Below are 22618 nucleotides of genomic sequence, written 5' to 3'. Positions count from 1 at the left end.
CAGTTTGGATCCCACATGAGGGCCAGTGACGCTGCGCCCTCTACAGCTAAGATGGTGAACAACAGCTCAACCTGGAGCTGGGCTCCTGTGAGTCGCCAGCGACGGCGTAGGCTGCAGTGAGGCTGCAGTGGGCTGCCATAAGCTACCATGAGTGGCCAGCAGCCGGCATGAGCTGCCAAGAGCCGCTGTGAGCGGCTGTCCAGTGACCGGTGACCGATTGCCTCACCCGGGAAGAGCACAATGATAATATCAACATGGGCCAGTGAAGCAACGTCCTCCACAACTAGACTGAAGAAAAAAGGACAGCAACTTGTCTGTTCCCCTTCTCTAATTCCCCAATGCTGTTCCCCTCCCTCAATTCCCCAATAAAATCTTTCTTAAAAAAACCAAGCTCAGCGTCTGAAGTCAGACAGACCCTAGGTTCAAAAGCTGGAGTTGCCACTTGGTGCCATATGACCCCAAGCGTATTCTTTTAACCTCTTGGAATCTCAACTTATCTGCACAGTGAGGACGGTAATGTAACCTATGGCATAAGGTTGTTGGGAAAGTTTGACGAGATCATGCAGGTAACATCTTCAGCCCAGCACCTGGCATGTAATGTGCTCATTGATATTTAACTGGCTTAATTCTCCTTCTGGGGGCCAAACAGACCAAGACATCTACGTCTACACTGTGGCAGATCTCCTGATATAAGATGACCAACTAAATAGCAACTGAGCCCATAAAAAGGACACATCCTGGAATTTGAAAATCACAAATATCTGTGATTATGTTAAATAACAGAAACTACACCCAAATTCCTCTGAGTCTTGGCATGTCCTACAGCTACACGAACCTCTTAGATGTTGGCAGTGATGCTCTGAGACACTGACACAGATAAAGAGAAAGCTGTGGAAAGTCCACTATACGGAATCCTCCAGGGAATCAGATATAACTCACCCTTCCCCCTCTCCGTATTCCTGGCTAATGAGGGGATGATGTGTGAGTGAGTAGTCAGTCCACTTGTTTTTTTTTTTAGCTGAGCCACCCTGCCACCTGTTGGCAGCTCGGCAGCAGCTCAACTCAGGCCAGGACTCGAAACGCTGTTGCTCAGAGCTCGTACTCTTTTTTTTTTCTTTTTAAGATTTTATTGGGAATTGGGGGAGGGGAACAGCATTGGGGAATCGAGGAAGGGGAACAGACAAGTTGCCGTCCTTCTGTTCTTCAATCTAGTTGTGGAGGACGTCGTTTCACTGGCCCATGTTGGTATTGTGATCATTGCGCTCTTCCCGGCTGAGGCAGATCAGTCACCGGTCACTGGACAGCCACTCACAGCGGCTCTTGGCAGCTCATGCCGGCTGCTGGCCACTCATGGTAGCTTATGGCAGCCCACTGCAGCCTCACTGCAGCCTAAGCCATCGCTGGCGACTCACAGAAGCCCAGATCCAGGTTGAGCTGTTGTTCACCATCTTAGCTGTAGAGGGCACAGCGTCACTGGTCCTCATGTGGGATCCAAACCGGGGCCCTGCTGCTCAGAGCTGGCGTCCCAAGCCAGCTCTTAACCAACACGCCACTCAGCCGGCCCATCAGAGCTTGCACTCTTCCCCCCACCCCAAAGATTTTATTGGGGAATTGGGGGAGGGGAACAGTGTTGGGGAATTGGGGAAGGGGACCAGCCAAATTGTTGTTCTTCAATCTTCATTGCAGAGGGCGCCAGTTGCCATCTGGCTTCCCGTCAGCAGCTCGTGGCCTCTAATCTCAAGGTGTTGTGTTCAATCTTAGTTGTGGGTGGGCGTAGCCACCATCCCATGCAGGAGTCAAACCAGCAGCCTTGTTGTTAAGAGCACACGCTCTATCTGCTGAGCCATCCAGGCGGCAGCTCAGCTCAAGGTGCCAAGTTCAGTCTTTTAGTTGTAGCCCACCATCAAACAGGCAGTCTTGTTGTTACACCAGCTGAGCCATCCTGCCACCTGTTGGCAGCTCAGCGACAGGACAGCTCAGCTCAGGCGCAGCATCACTGGCCCATGTGGGAATTCAACCGGCAGCCCTGTTGCTCAGAGCTCGCGTTCTTAAGCCATCTCTTAACCAACTTAGCCACTCGCCCGGCCCTGTCAGTCTGCTTATTCATTACACGTTTGTCCCAGACAGTAGTACATAAACTATAAGAGGCAGCATGTGCCATTTCATCCCCTCTGCAGGATAACCTGACCCTTCAGACAGCCCTGGACTGCACTTTTCTCATTCCACAGTGACTGTTAGCATGTGATCATCCCCAGAGCCCAGCATACCTTGGTTTGTTTTCCAAAACATGACTCCGTGCATCTGTCCTGACACTCCAATGCTGCAGACTTTCCGCAGCTCCTGCTGGGGCAGGGCAGCAACGCACTCGTTTAGGGCTTGGATGATTCTACTCACATCCTGCTCCCGCGCCTGGAAACAGAACAGGATGCGTTGAGCAAGGGCATACAGACAGGCAAGCAGAGGCAGGCAGATTCCCTGGGTGGTGGCTGCCCTGCTAATTCCACTGGGGACACGTGCCGACCAGCCTCAGGGAAGAGACGTGAGACTGAGAGTGCTCCACCACCTCCAGCAGGGCTTGCAGTTGGAATGTGGTGGACAAGGTTCCACTCCCTCCTTTCGCAGATTGAGGCACTGCTGCAGAGTAGGTTCAACAAATGGCCCAGGCTCGCCCCTCCACTGTGTCAGCTGAGAAAAGCCCTGTCCCTGCCCTACAAAAAGTTACATCTAGCAGGAAAGACAGGAAAACACAAGACAGACCATGCTGTAAGGACAAATAAGGTGAGGGTCTTTCGCAAAGCACATAGAGTATAGAGGGTAAGAAACAGATGGAACATAGCAGGGAGAAACCTGGCAGGAAAGGTGCAGGCAAGAAAGGCCTCGAGGACGAGAGCACTTTAGGATGAGCCCTACCTCCCACCTGGGCTTCAGTTCATCCATCTGCAAACATTTCCTGAGTTACCTAAGGGCCAGGCCCTGGACTTGGAAACAAAAACCCACTGAGGGAAGGCAGGCATGGAGGAAGGCCAGGGAACACCTGGGCGCAGCATCAGCTGGAGGGCTGTGAGAGGGGGTGGTGGGAGGCTGGGAAAGAGGACAGGCTGGGGCCCAATCAGCAGGCCTCCAGCCCCAGGGCGAGGGGCTTCCTAAGGGAAATGGTGAACGCCTGGGGCTTTCTAAGTGGAGGAGTATCACCATCAGAGCTATGTTTTCAGGAGATGAATTGGGCAATGGCAGACGCTACACAGAGAGAGACTGATAGTGTAAAGACATGTTGGGGGTGGGGAGGGTGGAAAAGAAGTTCAAGAAAATCAGGACCATCTTTTCTTGATTTGCCTTTTCTTCCGACTTGCTGCCTCCTTGGAAACTTCTCTAGGCAAAATAGCCTTGAGAGACAAAGTCATGAGAGATAAGCAGAAAGTAACCAAACAGCGTTGTAATAAGAGTCGAATGGTCCTAAGAGACAAGAATTTTAAAAGAAATCAGGAATTAGAAACGTTCAAAGGTCTTCAGAGCCAGATGGGAAAATGTATTGCAGTATCTCAGAGCTAAAGAAATATTAAATTCAATCCAGCAGTATATCCAGATGGGTGGGAGGTACAGACTAACTTCCAAAGTAGGCAACAATGTGACTCAAACCCAAGAAATTTGGGTTTCATGACTACCTCTTCCTTTAAATTACCAAGTCCCTTTTAGAGACTAGGAATAGGACTCCAGGGTCCCACCCCACCCCATTGGATGCCTCTGATCAGAGAGACGTCTCAATAAGCGAAGGAGGCCACCACAAAATGTGCACTTAGAAAAGCAATCCAAGAGACACCATTGTTTTCTTGGTGAATAAGTAAATTTCAAAGTGCAATGATCAAGAATTAAACGTATGAGTGTTTAAAAGACTCATACCTATGTGGTTAATATTGTGCTTAAGCAATCTTTGTGGTATTTGGTATTTTAAATAAATTTATATGTTTAAGAGAATTTGGCCTAGATTACCTTTGTTAACTCCAATTTAAAATGTGAAACTGAAAAAAAAAGAAAAACAAAAACAAGACAAAAAATAAAATGTGAAACTGATCTAGATTGTGATTGTAAGTTCAAATCTCACCATATGTGTAAAAGAATTTGAAACATATAAGAACATTTGAGGTTTGCATAGTTACACATTTAATTTATTAGATTTATAAGAATTATTCTGAAAAGATTTAGGTCAGACACCTGCAGTGCCTAGAAAAGAAAATATATTAAATGATTAACTGCAGTTTAAAACAGCTAAGGTATTTAATTAACTACAACAGGATTAAGTATTATTCATAGGCCCTCAAAAATGACGGTTACATGTTAGACTCATAAATGGAATAAGCTTTATGAGGTAAATTAAAAGCTTAAGAACCAGGGTTCTGAATTATTTTGATTTCAACCAAAGTAAAATGTTTCTGCCACACAGAAATCACCTCCAGGCACACAATAACTTATATGTAACACCTAGAAAAATCCACAGAAAATTCAAGAGAGGAAAACAGAGTGTGGCTGAGCTCTTAATAAATTTAATCTGTTCATTGGGGAACTGGCAAAGCTGATGGTCTTGGAAAAGCATTTGAAAACTGAGCCCTCAGGCCCCTTGCTTCCCTCCAGGGAGGAGTGCAGCCCTCCCCTCTTTGGAACAAACCCCTCACTTGCCCTGTCAGCCTGCTGGCCTTGGACAGGGGCAATTCTTTGCTCCTCATAAGCACGAACAAAGGAGCAGAAAGAAAGGTGAAGAGAGGTAGAACCGGGCAAGAAGAAACAGAAAGGGAGCACAAGTCATTTTCCTGAGGAGGCAACCCCAGATGCTAATAAGACTCTTCATATAGAGGCGAGACTATAGCAGAACTGACTTGGCAGTGAAAGACGGGCAAAGAGGAGGTACATGGCTATGCAGGATCCCCCAAGGAGGGAAGAAAGAAAACAGCAGGGGGAGAAAGAAGGAAGCAGGGAATAGACTTTTGTTTAAACCTGCACTGTCCAGTATGGCAGTCATTAGCCACGTGTGGCTAACCTGAATTGAGATGTGCTGTAAGTGTAAAATACAGACCAGATTTCAGATGTAGTATGAAAAAAAAAAAGAATGCACACTATGTCATTAGTAATTTTATACTAATTAGCACATATTGCAATGCTACTATGTTGGAAATATTGGGTTCAATAAAATATGCAATTAGAATTAAAAAGTCACGTGTTACTTTTTACTTTTTTTAAACATGGCTACTAGAAAATTGAGCATTACTCGTGTAGCTCACGTTTGTGGCTCAAATTTTTATTGGACAGTGCTGGTTTAAAGAGCTTCCATGTGGCCATCAGATGGTGCATCAGCCCAGGACAGAGGACCTGCTGTTTAAAATGGGCCCAGGGTGGGTGAGTTGTGTGGGTGGGGATAGCGAGGAGGGAAACAGGTCGCATAGGAGTGAAGTCAAGGAGACAGTCAGTGTTTAACAGTTAATTTGAGCTTTAGTGGTGAGTGTGATGGAGGACTGACGATGGGTATACCCACAACGTAACAGGAAAGGCGCTGCCCCCATTCCTCGGTTCAGAATATCAGTTGGGTCTACATCCAGATCAAATCCTAGGACTTCAGGTTTGAAAAAAGAACTTAAGTCTCTCGAGTCCTCACTTTCTAGATGACCAAGAAAAGAAGGAACAATGGTCATGCCAAAAAGGGCTGCGGCCACGGGCAGCCTACTCAATGCACCGGCGGCACCCGACATGTACCCAAGGACAAGGCCATTAAGAAGTTCGCCATTGGAAACATAGTAGAGGCTCTGCTGCTAACCTCCACAGGGTCAGGGCTGACTTTGCCTCCATCTCATAGTCCACGAAGGGAAATAATCATTCTAAAATGCATGATACCCCGACCAAACTAATTTTGAAAGCCTCTATGAAAATGCAATGTGCTCCTGAAATCTTTATCCTCTGAAACGCTTCTGAGCAAGATGGACTCTGAACCTTAAAGAACTGATTCCAGATATGTGGCAAGAGCTTGAGAAAAACAAAGCTCTTGGGAGTGGGGCTTGGCTCAGAAACTCAGGTTTGTGGCTAGAAGGGGCCATAGAGGGCACCTATTTCAACCGGGAGAAGAACAAGCCGGGAGAGCCAGAAAAAAATCATGAGGTTACTCAGAAGGTCTCTTGATATTAACTTCTATTGTCAATTAACTGACCATAGAACTACCTTTTTTCAGGGAATTCATGAAATCCAGCTCTGAAGATGGACATCTTTTCTGAACCCACATCTCACAACAGAGTCCACTGCCGTGAAACTCTCCGTTTATATCATGTATCTTTCACAAGATCCTAGTTGTGGTGTATCATTGCTAAATTTTACAAGGTAACAGTTGTAGTGAGTGTATAATTATCAATTTGATCTTTTTCTAATCGCGGTATCTCTCAATGTCTTTCTGTCTTTCCTCCAAGATGTCTCATCTTTTGGGGACTGGGGACTTGGCGCGGGAGGGCGGGGAGGGTGGATTTTTGTTGACCAAGTGTCTGAGTTCGTCGGTTCACATTCCACTCCGGTTAGGCCTGATTCTGCATCTGATTTCCAGTGAAAAACCAAAACTTTGCCCTGGGAAACAAGCTGAATCCTGAACTTGAGGACACAGGCAGGTGTAAGCAAAGCGCTGCAGGAATGAGAGGGAGGCCTGTGGCCAGTCATTCCACGTGACACAAGGAGAGGAATTGCCCGCGGGTCAGAGTAGAGAGAGAGGAGGGCGGAGAGCAGAGAGAAGGGGATACGGCGCATGGGCACAGCTCCTAGAGGAGGCCAGGGTGGAGGGTTGGTGTCGGCAGGTAGAAAAGCTCCTGGGACCAGGCCTAACGGATCAGGGGAGCTGCAGCAGGACAGGCGGGGGTCAGGCCGACTGGCGCAGTCAGGGAGACTTCTCTGAGGAAGGGGGAGGTCGGGGAGACCACCTTGAGAAAGGAAGAGGGTGTCAGCAGGCTCCTGGAGGCGGCGCGGCTCCAGGGCGCTGCCTCACCTGGGGCGCCGCCGCCGCGCTCTGGGCCTCCGCCTCGGCCCGCGTAGCCCGGACGCAGCTGGCCAGTACCACGAACCCCGATGGGTCGCCGGGCGCGGCCTCCAGCAAGGCCGCCTTCACAGACGTGGTGCCCAGGTCGATGCCGAGAGTGACCGCCGGTGTAGCCATGGCCGTGGGGCACAGCGGACGTCTCGTCGCCTCAGAGGCGCCCCCTCCCGCACACTTCACCAGGGACCACGGCTCCGAGGCGGGGCCTTGCCGCGAGCCCGGCCATACACGGAGAGGCGGCGGAAGGCGGGACCTACAGGGTCCCACCCCGTCAGGCTGAGGTTCCGTGGTGGTGGCGGCGGCTGCCTCACCAGCGCGGTCCCTGCTTTACTCTCCAAAGCAGCGCAAAGTTCGCTGACAGGCGCTCGGGGCTCCGAGAGCCTCTGTGTCTCTAAAAGTGACTTAATCCTCCCTGACAACACAGCCTCCATCCCTGCCAAGGTTCCTGCGCTCGCTCCGCTCCGCGCCAACCCAACCCAGCCCTGCCCACGTGTCCCTCTAGTGAAAACTACAGCTCCCACAGTGCATCGCGCCGAGATACTTACTCAGGTGACTTGGGTCAGGTGACTTCAGGCCCGCCCTCACACACAGTCAAGCCGGCCCGGGGAAGCGAGTCCAGTCTGAAGCATAGCCTTCGTCCGGTGTGGTGGGTCCCCGGAGCCTCAGAGGATCTCAGGTGAGAGCCAGCGCGGCCCCGACAGCCTCCCTCCATTCCCCCCAGATGGACCCCCCCTGAGGCACAGAGACTGGTGCAGCAAGTCGGTTGGGCAGCTTGCAGTAAATCCAGCCCCCAGCCTGGCCAGGGTTTCATCCCCTGCCACCAGTCTCGGCCTTGCGACACGGGACATTCCCCAGGTTCGAGGGCCCGGGTGGCGGTGAGCAGAGGCAGGGTTCACCGGGCTGCCGAGGTGCTGGGGATGACACTACCCCAAGTGCAGGTCCGAGCCCCTTCCCCGCCTTCTGCTTAGTTGCCGCCTGAATCTGAGTCGCGGGGTTTGCAGATTGCTTTGGAGAGAGAAGGCAGACGCTGAGAGGGTCATTCCAGGAATTCTTTTCAGTGTGCTGAGTTCTAAGCTGAGCTCTGGGGGTGTGGGCAGGACGAGACCCCACCCTGCCCTCTGGCTGAAGGAAGGGAGGACCACTGGGCTCTGCCTTTTCCCACAATTTTGAGGAAAATAACAACACTTAGGCTCTTATCCCGGGACAGGGAATGAAATTAATTTCCTTAAGGTTTATAGGTTCACAAAATCAAATATCTAACTACAGTTTTAATAACTGGAAAAAAAGAACCTCCACCGGTAAAACTGCATTCTTCCTGTTAACTAGGTTGCAAGAAGCAGTTAAAAAGGGAAAATTTCAGTGTTTGCTCACTTCCTTAGAGTGGGGCCTTACACAACCCACCTAGTCCCTCTGAGCCCATTTCCTCACATATCAAAGAAAGATAAGTCCTCCCTGCAATCCTCCTCTCCAAGCTGGTGATGCAAAGCCCATGAGGTCACAGGTGTAAGTGAAAGTCCTTTATGAACTGTCCATGCCATGGTTCCAGGTGGCATATTGTCCACTTGCTGCTGAGCTGATCCAACTTTAACCTGAACTTCTCTGGCTATTTGTTTTTTCTTCCTAGCTCTTTGAAATCAAGGAACATGCTAAGGAGTTGGCTGATTATTTTTATCCTTTTTCCTCTGAAGCTCATAGAAAAATGTGGTAAGTTGAGAAATGGGTCATCAACTTTGCAAAGAGGGAAATGATGCTATAGCCTAAGTAGCCTGATCTGTTTGTAGCCAAGGGTTTAGGACTGTCCGGACTGTGTACTTGCCTGCCCCTGGGCCAAGCAGCCACTGGGTGGTGCAGCAGACCCAAGCCAGGGGTCAAGGAGATTTACAAGGAGCCAGATGGTTCCAGAAATAATTGGCCTTCTGCCCCAGGATCCCTATTACCTTGTCTGTATCACCAAAATCAAAGTGGAGTTCCAACTATCTGGGGTAGTATCTGTAAAGAAGGGCTTTTGTACCTGTCCTGTGGACCTCACAGAGGGAGTTTTGGATCCTGGGAGATGCTGCAGAAGCAGGTGCTGTGGCCTCACCTTGTTGTGCCTTGTCTGCTAGTCCACAGACATCTAAAGAGTCTTCCCAGCATACCCTTGTAAGATGAGAAACCTTTTCTTAGAGAGGGACTGATGTACAGGGCTAGGGGCCTCACAGAACACTGGCTGGTTGTCAAAACAAACAGAAAAAAAATGTCGGGTTTATACATCCTTGTCCGGTTTGACTTTCAGAGCAGGGCCCTGAGAGACCTGCATCATAGCGTCAGTTCTCCCGCTGTTCAAAGCATTGCTGAAATTCCTTCCACAAAAGGCATTTGTTGAGCACTCCTAGGTCCCCACACCCATTATCTTGGCTGTTGTCAAAAATCCAATACATCTTAAAAACCCTGACTGAAGAATTCAAATGAACCTTGTACAAACAATGCAAATCCTGTGGAAGTTTCCCAAGAGCCAGGCACAGTGGCTGTGCCATGACAGTTATCAGGCCTCTTAAATCTCTGAGGAAATAGTCATCTCATCAGCTCTTCCAGGTTTGTTAGATAAGCTCTCATGGTACATTGCAGTCACACCTTGTGGATAAGTAATTTCCAATAAAGGGAAGATCAGACCATGAAGCCTGGTGTTTCTCAGTACAGATGCCAGAGCCTCACTCCAGACCCTCTGGGTCATATTCTCTGGGACCCAGTAGGTGTATGCATGCATGCATGCATGCGTTGGCAGGCTTTAAATAAAGCTCCCTTAGCAATGCTAATGCATTGCTCTGAGGAAGAAGAATAAATCCAATTATGCAGAGGGGAAATTTAGGCCCAAATTGGGTAGATGCCTTCCCCAAAGTCACAGAACTAGAAAGTAACAAAGATGGGACTTGCGTAGGATGCCTGCTCCATTTTTATCACTTTACCTGCTTTCCTGAATGTAATTCTCAAGAACAGTGGAAACCACCCTGAAATCAAGTAACTGGAATTGGCTTTCTGACCTCGTTCTGCCGGATCTGTCTTCTTTTTCCTTTGAAGGATGATCATCGGGAACTGTAGATGAGATGATTGGCCTTCGGAATATTTTGCCTCTGACTTGTTTGGGTGAAATCTTGAGGCCCTGCGACCTAGTGGCAAGAACCTGGGCTGTAGACCAGACAGGCCTAGATTTGAGTCCTGCTGCCACCTTTTCTGCACTGTGTGGGCAAGACACTTTCCCTCTTGGGATATCAGTCTCCTTATATCTGAAATACAAACCATAATCCCACCTCTCACTGTTGTAATAGTTAAAGAATGTGAGTTAACACTGTCGCAGAGTGGCTGGTGTGGGGGTGGGGAGCGCAGTAGGAGATGCCAATAAGTATTAGATTAAAGAAAAAAACCAGACTCTCCTGAGGAGAAACTTGGGGGTGGTCTCATTAAAACTCATTTGGAAATTCTGATGTGGTGTCCAGAGACTTGTGCCCCAAGGCAAACTTTAAAATGTGTTTTCCCAGGTTATGAGGACAGCTTCCTAACTGCCTTCCATCTTGAGCTAAAAAAAAAAAGTCCTGCCTTGTTTACATGATGATAAGAATAGTCACCAACAGTGACTTAGCACGCAGGCCATGTGGACCCTCACAAATATCACCACTTTATCTTCACAATACCCGGTGAGATAGGTAGCACTATTCTCCCCATTTTACAAATGAGGAAACGGCTCAGAGAGGTTAAGTACCTTGCCCATGGTCACACAGCTAGGAAGTGACAGAGCCAGGATGGATCTGCTTGACTTCAGAGCGCAGTGTCTTGGCTGCTGAGCACCATTGTCCTTGGTGGCCCTAAGTGAGAGGGAAGTAAACGTTCCTTGATCTGGTTCTTTGAGAGCTCACAGCCTCCTCTTTTAAAGTGTAAACACGGTGAAAGAGCAGAGGCCTTAGGGATCTCCCACTCCCTGACCACAGCCGCAGCAGAGCCCTGAGGACCCAGAGGTGTTGGTGGCTACCTGGCATCACTCAGTGTCCCTGTCCCGGGCTCTGTCGTATCAGGGTCTTGCTCAGCTCTAGGTAGAAGGTAACAGCAGGGACCTTAAATCCTACTATCCCAGCTGCGCATGCCCAGAGCAGTGAGTGAAAAAGAAGAGGCAGACTTGCCAAAGCTGCCTCAAAGCCCCAAGGCTACATGTAGGGGATGGACCATCCTACTCTGCTCTGAGCAGCTTGGCCTCTGTAAGGGTTAGGGTTACAACATGCCGCTCTGAGGGACCCTGGTGGGGGACTGGGGACCTGGGACTGTGAGAGTCAGCTTGGAGACTTGCAGACATGAGAGATAGTGCCTGCATCAGCATTCACGCATACAGGCTTAGCATGGGAAAGGTGCCACAGATAGGGTCTGAGAGGTCCCAGGGAGCAGAGCCAGGCCCAGGAGTGCAAGTTCCAGACTGGCCCATTCCCTTGGAGGAGATGGAGTTACTGTCCCTCAAGGTGTCCGGGCACAGGAAGAGAAACTTCCAGGAAGGAGTATTGAGAAAGGGGATCAGACAGTGGAGGTTGAAATAGGAAACTTTTAAGTCCCCTTTCAAACTGAGCACCTAAAATTTCAGTTCATCTTCTGCCTTTGATGGGTCTGGGGAGAGGGAGACCTGGGCCCTGCCTGCAGCCACTACCTCCACAAGGACCCTCTTCATCAAGTTCAGCGCCTGCTTTCCCCTTGTGGGCCCCGTTCCAGTCCCATTCTAGATTCATGATCACATGATCACACCTTAGGTCCTGCATAACCCTGAAGGCCTTAAGGTAAGGGAGGTGAGTTGGACAGGTGCCTTGAGCTTTGAGCACACCTGGGAGTAGGGGTAGAGGCGGGGTGGGGACTGTGCAAAGAACACAGGAAGAGGTCAGAGAGAAGCAGACTCACTTATGTTCTGTGGCCAAGTTGATCTGGGGTTTCTGGCCTCCAAAGCTGCTTCTTCCCTCACCCCAGAGGCCTACTTGTCTGCCTTACCCTGAGTTAACACCTAAATGCCGAGAAGAAATCCCTGCGAATGAAATAGTGTGTCTTGCTCACCCGTCATCCCCCAAGTCCCAGCAGAGTCAGCCTCAGGAAGGGGATCAGTGAATGAGTTGAGCGGGTTTAGTATGGGGGCCCCAAAGGGGTTCTTCAGGAACAGGTTAGCTGGGCCCCCTGTGACTCTGAGTATAAGAAGGGGCTGGACCAGTTCTGCAGGGTCCACAAACATTTTAGCTCCACGAACAGGAGACACCTGTGATTTCAGTCTGAAGGAGTGGTTCAAATCCATATTTTCCAATCCCAAGTTGCGTTTTGGGTTCCTTTGTGACAGTTTTTGGGCTCTGTGGTTCTAAAACTATCTCCTGGTAACTCAACTGCAGACCCTCAGAGCCTGTCATGTCGGGGAGGAGGAAGCTACAGTGTCTCCTGCTCAGACTTGTGTCTCCCTTTGTCTGTCTTTGGAAGCAGGAGGAAAAAGAGTATCAAAAGGGCTTAGGTTTCCAGTCCCACCACTTAGCCCCTCAGAACCACCTTGTCTTCACCTAGAAGATTCGGGTTGTCATGAGTCAGAGCTCATGAGTTGAGATGTCAGGGGCCCCTGTCCCAGTGTCTCCTTGTGGGCCTACGCTCTGTGACCTAATGACTCGTGTCATTGATTTGGGTCCTTCCAGAGTCAACGGTCAACCTCACTGTTCCTCCCACTGTCAAGCTGGAAAATGGAAGCTCCGCGAACATCAGCATCTCCCTTGAGTAAGTTCCCAGGCCCAGCACTCTCCTCAGCCCAGTTCATTCACCCCATGGCTGGGTCAAGGCTGACTCCTGGCTCAGTCCGTTCGTGTTTCAAGTGTGATGCTCTTGCCGCTTTGCGTTAAGACCAGCCAGAGAAAGAGAGGTGCTAGCCCTGGGCTGCAGGTCGAGGTCCCAGAGACTCTCTCCCCACAACTACTGAATCCTTGTTTCCGGTGGGAGGAGCAGGAAGGGGGCTTCTTCCCAGAGACATGAGCCTTTACCCCAGCTGAGAAGAGTCCTTGAGTGACCAGCAGTTGGTGCCAGACCTCAAAGTGGTCCTTTCCACAGCTCTTAACTATTTCAGGGGAGCCCTGAAGGTCAGGGTGTAAGGAACTGAGCACTTCGGAGATCACTTCCAAAAGCAGAAGTGATTCCACTGGGTGCAGCCCAATCACGGGACTCTCATCCTTAGCCTGATCTGAGAGTCTTTCACGCTGACCTCCGCTGGTTCAGACATAAGGGTGCCGACCTAGTCCAGACTGGGCCAGAGAGCCTGCCTTGTCTTCTGTATCCTTCACTGCTTTGCCCTACTCCTGCCTCCCGGCCACAAGGATTCCCGAAGATGAAGGCCTGGAACCCTGTCCTTTTCTCTTGACTCTTCTCCCTTTCCCTCATGTCTCCTACAGAGTCTGTTCTCAAACCAAGCTTTGGGACCACAGCTCCCTAACAGACCTTCACATCATTCCCTCTCCGCAACTCTCCCCTCCCCAGAATCCTTAAGTGGCTGTCCACTGCCTTCCAAATTAACCCAGGCCTCTAAAGCCAGACATGAGGCCCCCACGGGCTACTCCATGCCCAGACCTGAGTCCTCTCAGAAGCCTTTCCCACCAGAGTAGATGCCATGATCATGGCCTGACTCTGGACACCTTATTTGGCATTCACAGCCAGTTTCCCACCTTCTCATGTTCTCACCCAGTGGGACGTCTTGTCTCCTGATAAACAAAAAACTCCTAAGGAGCACGGAGCCTAGCTCTCTACCCCTCATGCCAAGTCGTAGCACTTTCTCACCCTAATTGCTTGAGAAATGACAGGCCCGAAATGACATACTGAAGGTTGGTTGAGATCTCACAGTGTCCAACTTCTCAGCAGTAATCAGACTCTTGTCCTCCACAGGCATCCGTTAAATACAACCTTGGTGATCACTTTTGAAATCACATTTCGTTCAAAGAATATCACTATCCTTGAGCTCCCTGATGAAGTAAGTAATGAACTTAACTGATTGAACTGCTGGGTAGCAAAACACATTTTAATTAAGTGCTTCTGGAGATAGGCTACCTTGCTTTTATACTATGGGCTGCCCCTGTCCCTTCATTCTAGAAATCTCTGATTTTAGTTTTATTGGTCTCTTTGAGGACTGGTATTTTATGCCATGTAGATGGAATTAGGAAGGTGATTGTAAGAAATCTGAGGCCAAAAATAATGGTTCTGAGGATGTAGAAGAAATTCTTAAGATGGTTTTCTAAGACCTTGCTACTCAAAGGGTGTGCATGGACCAGCAGCATTGTTCCTGCTTGAAAACCTTTTAGAAATGCAGGCCCCATCCCAGATCTACTGATTCAAAATCTGCACATGAACAAGATCCCTAGATGATTTGGGTCCACGTTAAAGTTTGCCAAGCACTTCTGCAACTCCATTGGTTGAGTGTGAGTGTTATTTCTAAAATCAGAGTCTTACTGGTATCACAGTGATAACTATTCATAGCCCTTATGCATTTATCTGTTGAATATATACCCTACTTCTACCTTAGCAAGGATTTGAGCCAATTACCAATAAACTAGATTTAAAAACATTAATTGGGGGGGGGGGCAGCCGAGTGGCACATTGGTTAAGAGTTGGCTTGGGACGCCAGCTCTGAGCAGCAGGGCCCCGGTTCGGATCCCACATGAGGGTCAGTGACACTGCCCTCTACAGCTAAGATAGTGAACTACAGCTCAACCTGGAGCTGGGCTGCCGTGAGTTGCCGGCGATGGCATAGGCTGCCGTGGAGTTGCAGTGGGCTCCCGTAAGCTACCGTGAGCGGCCAGCAGCTGGCGTGAGCTGCCAAGAGCCACCGTGAGCAGCCGTCCAGTGACTGGCGACCAATCTGCCTCACCCGGGAAAAGCACAATGATAATACCAACATGGGCCAGTGAAGTGACATCCTCTACAACTAGACTAAAGAACAAAAGGACAGCAACCTGTCTGCTCCCCTTCCCCAATTCCCCAATAAAATCTTAAAAAAAAAAAAATCAATAGGGGAGGCAGTAATGTAGAGTGTACATGAGGATTTAAAAGAAAACAGACAAGATGAATGCAGGAATGAAATTGATAACCATGAGGCATGTCATGAGGTCCTATGTGGTTATAGAAATGGGCTGCAAATCCACTCTGAGCCCCCTAGCAAGCAGTCAGTATTGAAGCATAGTCAGATGAAGGGTGTCTACCCTAAAGGACCTCGTGTGAGAATGCAATCTCATCTCATCCCATGGTGAACATCACACATCATTAACCAGGGTCATTTCTCACAACTTCTCCTGCCCCAGGGTATGAGTCCTGCTGCAGGGTAAGAAAAACCAATGGTTCTAACAACAGGTTCTGGCACTCATCTCTCTTTGAGGTCTGGCTTGATCTACAGGTCACATGGCTAGTGACAGGAAGAGAATCATCCCACCTTTCCCGGGAGATAAGCCAGGGGAAGGTCTGAGAGCAGAACTGTTTTTCCGCTCAGTAAGCCTAACACACAGGTGTATGGGGGTTCCAGTTGACTGGTTGGTCCAAGGTTTTCTCCTTTCTGTTAGTGAGCTTCTGGAAGGCTGGGACCTTGAGTGATCTGTCCCCCCATTTCCTAGTACATAGCCTGAGCTGGACACTCAGTGAGGTCCCCATAAATTCATGGCACTGGATCAAACTCAGTTTTCCTTACAGGTTGTGGTGCCTCCCAGAGTGACAGATTCCTCTTTTCAAGTGACATCTCAAAATGTGGGGCAAATGACTGCTTTTCTGCATGTAAATCATTCCAACCAAACCAGGTAAGTTGAGCCTTCAATGATGAAAAGGGCAGCAGTGCTGGGCACACGGGGATTTCCTTCAGAAGCCCAGCCTCAGCTCATACGGGTCCCCACATTCTTTCCAGCCCAAGGATACGCTTCTTGGTGATACACAGCAGTGTCGTGAGCATCATAAACAAGGTGATTGGCTGGATCTACTTTGCAGCCTGGTCCGTCTCCTTCTACCCTCAGGTGATCAAGAACTGGAGGCGGAAAAGGTAACCTTTTAAGCTATATGTGCAGGTTCATTTGGGGCCGGTATGACAGGGGCATCCCAGAGAGGCTGTAGGCAGCATGGGTTCAGACTGTCTCCCTCTGCTCTTCTCTCTTCCTGCCCTTTCTAGAAAGTTGTTGATGTGAAAGCTCTAAGAGCCTGGGGTAGCTCTTGCACTGCTGGTCATTTGGGCTCTTGGCCAAGTCAGCTATCCCTGTGAAAGCACCAAAATGGGGCTTCTCAGCGAAGTAGAAAATGGGCTGGGTGGTGAGGAAGTCCACCCAAATACGCTCTCCTCTTGGTCCATCCAACCCTGGAGGAATTAGTGTCAAGTCATGCTCCCGAGCCAGAGTTGGATCCTTTGGCGTTGGAGATTAAGCCTTCCCACCTTGATTTTTAAAATAGCTCTAGCTGCCATCTGGCGTCCCCTCGTGTGTGCATTTTTTCTCAGCTGATCTGCCCAAGATCCCCTGAGTGGCCCTGTTTCCTCTTCAACAAGATGAAAGAAACTATCATGAACCAGGGGGAACTCGGCAAACTGCAGGCACAGGTGCGCATTGGTGGGAGAGGAACTGCTGGCAGAAAGAAGAAGGTGGTTCACAGAACAGCTACAGCAGCTGATAAAAAATTTCAGTTCTCCTTAAAGAAGTTAGGGGTAAACACCATCTGTGGCGTTGAAGAGGTGACTATGTTCACAAACCAAGGGACAGTGGTCCACTTGAACCACCCTAATGTGCAGCCCTCTCTGGCCGCGAACACTCTCACCATCACAGGCCACGCTGAGACCAAGCAGCTGACAGAAAGGCTACCCGGTATTGCAAACCAGTTTGGTGCACACAGCCTGACTAGTTCAAGGAGACTGGCCGAAGCTCTGCCCAGACCACCTGGGGATGGAAAAGCACCACTTGCTACCGGAGAGGAGGATGTTGGTGAAGGTCCAGATCTTGTGGAGAATTTTGAGGAGGTTTCCAAGAATGAAGCACACTGAATTGAGTCAACTTCTGAAGAAGATAAAACTTCTTGAAGTTACTGGGAGCTGCTATTTTCTATTATGACTGCTTTTTAAAATTTTGTTCATGGAGCTGATAAAATCTTGATTTCTAATATTTTTAAGCCCAAGCCCCTTGGACTCTGCAGCTCTTCTCATTTTTGCTTATACACACATCATTCTTTGCAGCTAATTAAGCTGAAGGGGCTTGGGAATAAGTTTGAAAACAGAATAAAGATCTTTGCCTAGTGAAAAATAAAATAAAGTGGGAGACGAGGCCAAGATAGGGGCTCAGGGAGACCCTGAACTCACCTCCTCCCATGACACACCTACATATAGAGCAGTTCCCCCTAAAGAAGAACTGGGGGCCGATTGAACAGCTTCTGCACAACCACAGATAGAGAGACCACATAGAGAAGGGTAGAAGAGCTGGAGACACGGTGCCGAAGGGAATCCCGTTCGCGACACTAAGACTTGCTCCAGGGACGGACTCACCCACTCTCGGCACAGCCAGAAAACTGGTTGAAGGGGCGCCTAGCTTATATGTGAGTGAAATCCATTTATGTTGCATTGCTATTCACTAATAACAATGTTTCAAAAAGAGAAATGAAGACACCAATCCCATTTACAATTGACCAAAAAATTAAAATGCCTAGGAATAAATTTAGTCAAGGAAGTGAAAGACCTGTGTTCTGAAAACTATAAGACATGGATAAAAGAAATTGACGAAGATACAAATAAATGGAACCATATCATGCTTATGGTTCGTAGAATTAATATTGTTAAAATAGCCATACTTACCAAAGCAATCAACAGATTCAATACAACCCCCATCAAATTACCAGTGGCGTTTTTCACAGAAATAGAACATCTGCCAGAATGGCTATTGTCAAAAAGACAAAAAATGGGTGTTGGCGAGGATGTGGAGAAAAGGGAACCCTCATACACTGTTGGGGGGGATTTAAAGTGATGCAGCCATGATGGAAAACAGTGTGAAAGTTCCTCAAAAAATTAAAACTAGAACTATATGACCCAGCAATTTCACTTCTGGGTGTCTGTCCAAAGAAAATGAAAACACTAATTTGAAGAGATATATGCACCCTTATGTTCATTGCAGCACTATTTACAATAAATAGCCAAGATATGGAAGAAACCCAAGTGTCTGTCCATAGACGATTTGATAAAGAAGATGTGATATATACATACACACACACAATAGAATATTACTCAGTTATAAAAAAGAATGAAATCTTGCCATTTGCAACAACATGGATGGGTTTAGGCAGTATTATGCTAAGTGATTAAGTGATTCAGTATTATTCTGAAATAAGTCGGACCAAAAAAGAAATACTGTATGATTTCCCTTATAATGTGGAATCTAAAAACAGGAACAAAACAGAAGCAGGCTCATAGATACAGTAAACAAACTGGTGGTTACCAGAGAGGGGAGGAGGGGTTGGGTGGGTGACATAGGTGAAGAGGGTTAAGAAGTACAAACTTCTAGTTGTAAAGTTACAGGGGTGTGAGGTACAGCACAGGGAACATAGTCAATAATATTGTAGTAACTTTGTATGGTGACAGATGGTAACTAGACTTATCGTGGGGATCATTTTGTGATATATGCCTGAAATGTAGAGGGTATCATATGTCAATTATATGTCATATAAATAGCTACATACGTACAAAGTGGGCCTGGGGTTGCGTCTTCTTGCAGCAAGGACACAAGCTTTTCTGCAGTCATCCTAGGCATATGGGCCTCTTAGGGGAGCTGGGAGCCAAGGAGGGAGAGGCCTCCTTCCTGCAAGAGGTGTCCAGCCTTCCCTGTGGGGCCAGGACTTGAGGCATAGAAGAAACTGGTTCCCAAGAGAGTGGGATGGGGCAGCATCGATTGTGGCATGGAGAGGGACCCGAGGACAGTGCTCTCTCTGCTTGGGGGAGCCAGGCCCTCCCTCCTGTGTGCTGGGAGCGCTGTCCCTCCCAGGCCCCCGGTGGCCCAGCCTCACCCCCTGCCCTGCTTTGTGTCTCCACCTCTCCGCCCCACAGTGTTGTTGGTCTGAGCTTCGACTTCGTCACCCTGAACCTGACGGGCTTCGTGGCCTACAGCGTGTTTAACATCGGCCTCTTCTGGGTGCCCCACATCGAGGTAGGACACTGCCCGCCCACCACAGCCCGGCCCAGGCTATCCAGTGGCCTAGCCCTTCAGCTGTTCTCCACGCCCCCAAACAGGAGCAGTTTTTCCTTAAATACCCGAATGGAGTGAACCCCGTAGAGAGTAATGATGTCTTCTTCAGCCTGCACGCAGTCGCCCTCACCCTGGTTGTCCTGGTGCAGTGCTTCCTGTATGAGGTGAGAGATGAATTTGGCACCTGCCCCCCAACCCCCGTGGGCTGCCAGGCCACCACCCACCACCACCACCCACCGTTCATACCTACCGTGTTATGGAAGACACAGATGTGTTTGTTCATTCAGCATCTGCTTACTGGGGCCAAGATAATAGTCCCGTCCCCGTGCTGGGCACAGGGATCACAACATGAGCCCAAGCCCTCGGGCCCCCCTAGGTCTGGCGTGAGGGACACAGAGGCAGTGATGACTCAGCAGGCTGAGAGCTGAGGGAGGGGGAGAGCACAGAAAGCCCTGGAGGCCTGACCCAGCCAGGGAGGAAGGGGAGGAAGGCATCAAGGAAATGGTGCTTAGTGTGGTTCATGGGATGAGTGGAGTTCCTGTGGCCATGGGGGAAGGACCAGGGTGGGGCAGCCCCAGCACGGAGACAGTGAGAGGAACCATGAGCAGATGGGGGTAGCTGGGATTCAGGGTGCCAGTGGGGGGAGCAGGCTCACAAGGGTCCTGAGGGGTCCTCAGGGGTCTGGAGTACCAGGCTGAGGAGCCTGGACTCAGCCATGTTACCAGAGGCTCATTTAGTGCTTCAGCTGGGAAAGATACCGTTAGACTATTTCGGGTGGTCACTGACATGCACATTTTCTTTCACTTCCCTGTGGGTGCACCGCTTCCCTCAGGGAGTTCCCTTCGCACACACAGTGCCAGCCAGGAGATGCTTGGGCCCCGCCTTCACAAACCTTCTAGGTTTTCTTACTCTTTGCTATGAAGCTTGGATGAAGGAGGCCTACTTTGGGGACAGGTAGGGGTCAGGGACAGGTTTCAGAGCTAAGTAGGATCCCTCTGGATTGTGGGACAAGCCTGAGCTGGGATGAAGTGCCGGCTGCTAGCGTATTGGGGATTCCATTCTCAGCACCCTTTGCTTCATGGGCTCTGAGGCACCCGTTTCTGCATTGTGGAAACAAGAAGCAAATAGGCTCTGGCAAGTCCAAGAAGGACCAAATTAAAGACCCTGATAGTGACAAGGGCATTGTTGATGTTGGGCTCTCTGCGCCCTCACCTACCTTCCCCCCACAATCTCCTCCTCAGCGAGGCAGCCAGCGCGTGTCCTGCCCTGCCATCGGCTTTCTGGTGCTTTTGTGGCTCTTCGCGTTCATCATCATGATTACGGCCGCCGTTGGGGCAACCACATGGCTGCAGTTTCTCTTCTGCTTCTCCTACATCAAGCTGGCAGTGACACTGGTCAAGTACTTTCCACAGGTACCCCCAAGGCCATCCTTATTTCTCCCATGGCTGTTAGAGTGAGGGGGGTGATACAGACCCCGGGCCCTGCTTCCGTGGGGTAGCTTCTGAATAGAGTGAGGAAACCGGGATGGAAAGCTCGGTGGAAGCCATGAGCCCAGCAGGAGCGCGGCCGGGCACGAAGCTGCCTGTTACCACGGCCTGCTCGTCCCTGGAGCCAGGAATCCCACGAGGAAGTCAGTGGAGACTTCTCTGAGCTCATGCTCAGCTCTGAGCGTCAGGGGTTGTGCAGGTTGCCCCTGTCTCTCCATCCCAGCCTCCCTAATGACTGCAGTTCTGCCCCCCACCCCTGCCCCCCATTACCACAGCTGGTGTCCCTGACGAGCAGCAGCAGGATACTTGGGAAAGATTAGGTGGGAGAAGAGAGCCCACCACTGCGACCCCCACCACCCGTCCTGAGATGGGTCCTCCTTGTGGGCCCTCAGCCCCCTCCCTCAAGCACTCAGTCCTATTCAGATCCAGGGACTCAGAATCAAACACGTCTTCCCCCACAGCTGGAATGGCCCGGGACAGGGTCACATAGGAAATAAATGCCAACTGCAGACTCCACGTATGAATGTAGGGCTTCGTTTAACTCACCCATTCTCAATGGAGACGCCCCCTTTTCAGCTTCCCCAGCACAGGGAACCTTGTGTTCCAATGAGCTCAGGAAGGAGAACGTTTTGGCCAGAGTCAGGGCCGGGCTCCTGGAGGGCCAGACCCTTAAGGATAAGCAAGACTTAATTCTGTGGACACAGGAGGGGGCATTCCAGGCTAGGGGCAGCCTACCCAAAAGCACAGGCAGAAAGCATGGGAGGCAGTGGGACCTTACTGGCTGGGCCGTGTTGAAGCTAGGAAGGCGGGGCCAAGTCCCAGGGGGCTTGGGGAGAAGGCTTCAGAGTGGGGAAGGTCTTAAGGGAAGTGAGACCTCAGTCCCTGAGTGTGGAAAGGCTTGGGGCTGGGAAACCTGGGAGGCAGGAGCCCCAGTTGGAGACGTTTGGAGCTGTCCAAGACTGGAGAGGGGGCAGCAAGTAGGGAGTGGGTGGGAGAGGACAAAGAAGGGGACTGGCTGGTGGCTGACTAGGAGAAGACCACTACAGAGGCCAAGCCCTCCCTCCCGGGGGTAGGAAGGAAGGTCACACCAGTCAGAGAAACTGTCGGAAGAAGGATGGGGGGCACTGGCAGGAGGAAGAGGGGGGCTTGCCCACTAGACCTGGGAAGCCTGAGACAGAGGCCCCGGAACCCAGCCAGGGCTGAGGTGGGAGGTAAGTCTACGCTACAGATGGGGAAACCAAGGCTAGGGGAACTCAAGCAACTCTCCCAAGGTAACAAAGCTCCAGTGTTGAGCTGGGATTCCAAACCAGGCAATTGGGCTCCCAGCCCAAGTTCACAGGCACAACGTGAAGTCCAGGTTGAGTTTGGGGAGAATCTTCATTGGAGTTGAGAAAAATCAGAGTTGCTGGAAAACCAGGACAGGGCTTTGTCCCAGAACAGGGAGGGATGATGATGATGATGGAGAAGCAGCATTTCAGCCTCCCTCCGTTGGCGTTGGGGCGTGCAGGGATGGGTGGGGGAGGCAGGCTCTGTTTGCTGTGCATGCAGATGAGACCCCAGGACCCACCCAGACTGTTCCTCCGCCAAGGCTTGTCAGAGCCCAAAGGTCACTGTGTTCCTTGGAGCAGAGGCCAGAGCACACGAGTGGGAGGAATTAGAGCCGCTCTTGTGTGGAGTCGCAGTCACAAGGTGCATGAGACGGCCGCCCAGCCCCCTCACCGCCCTCCATCTCTCTGTCTGTCTGCCTGCCCAGGCCTACATGAACTTTCACTACAAAAGCACTGAGGGCTGGAGCATTGGCAATGTGCTTCTGGACTTCACTGGGGGCTGCTTCAGCCTCCTCCAGATGTTCCTCCAGTCCTACAACAACGGTGAGTCAG

The 22618-nt window shown here is 50.1% G+C and overlaps 2 protein-coding genes and 1 pseudogene across 5 annotated transcripts in view; 2 read left to right on the top strand and 1 right to left on the bottom strand.

Annotated features, from left to right (window-relative positions):
• SHPK (sedoheptulokinase) overlaps positions 1 to 7263 on the bottom strand; it is a 28544-nt gene extending 21281 nt beyond the window's left edge. For all 3 annotated transcript variants that reach the window (XM_019659825.1, XM_019659828.1, XM_019659826.1), the window contains exons 1-2: positions 7004 to 7263; positions 2268 to 2409 (exon numbers count right to left, since the gene is read on the bottom strand). In XM_019659825.1, coding sequence (XP_019515370.1) covers positions 2268 to 2409; positions 7004 to 7171 — 310 coding nt within the window. In that variant the 5' untranslated portion in view covers positions 7172 to 7263. The remainder of the gene's footprint in view (positions 1 to 2267; positions 2410 to 7003) is intronic.
• Positions 7264 to 7641: 378 nt separating this feature from the next.
• CTNS (cystinosin, lysosomal cystine transporter) overlaps positions 7642 to 22618 on the top strand; it is a 23127-nt gene continuing 8150 nt past the window's right edge. For both annotated transcript variants that reach the window (XM_019659830.1, XM_019659829.1), the window contains exons 1-10: positions 7642 to 7727; positions 8676 to 8755; positions 12724 to 12802; positions 13955 to 14039; positions 15746 to 15849; positions 15954 to 16085; positions 19113 to 19212; positions 19296 to 19415; positions 20493 to 20663; positions 22492 to 22609. In XM_019659830.1, coding sequence (XP_019515375.1) covers positions 8695 to 8755; positions 12724 to 12802; positions 13955 to 14039; positions 15746 to 15849; positions 15954 to 16085; positions 19113 to 19212; positions 19296 to 19415; positions 20493 to 20663; positions 22492 to 22609 — 970 coding nt within the window. In that variant the 5' untranslated portion in view covers positions 7642 to 7727; positions 8676 to 8694. The remainder of the gene's footprint in view (positions 7728 to 8675; positions 8756 to 12723; positions 12803 to 13954; positions 14040 to 15745; positions 15850 to 15953; positions 16086 to 19112; positions 19213 to 19295; positions 19416 to 20492; positions 20664 to 22491; positions 22610 to 22618) is intronic.
• Positions 16098 to 17705, top strand: LOC109391889 (transcription factor BTF3 pseudogene; annotated as a pseudogene).

The sequence above is a fragment of the Hipposideros armiger genome, unplaced genomic scaffold (genome assembly GCF_001890085.2).
Source record: "Hipposideros armiger isolate ML-2016 unplaced genomic scaffold, ASM189008v1 scaffold_304, whole genome shotgun sequence".
NCBI lineage: Eukaryota > Metazoa > Chordata > Mammalia > Chiroptera > Hipposideridae > Hipposideros > Hipposideros armiger.
This window is presented reverse-complemented; position numbering and strand designations above follow the sequence as displayed.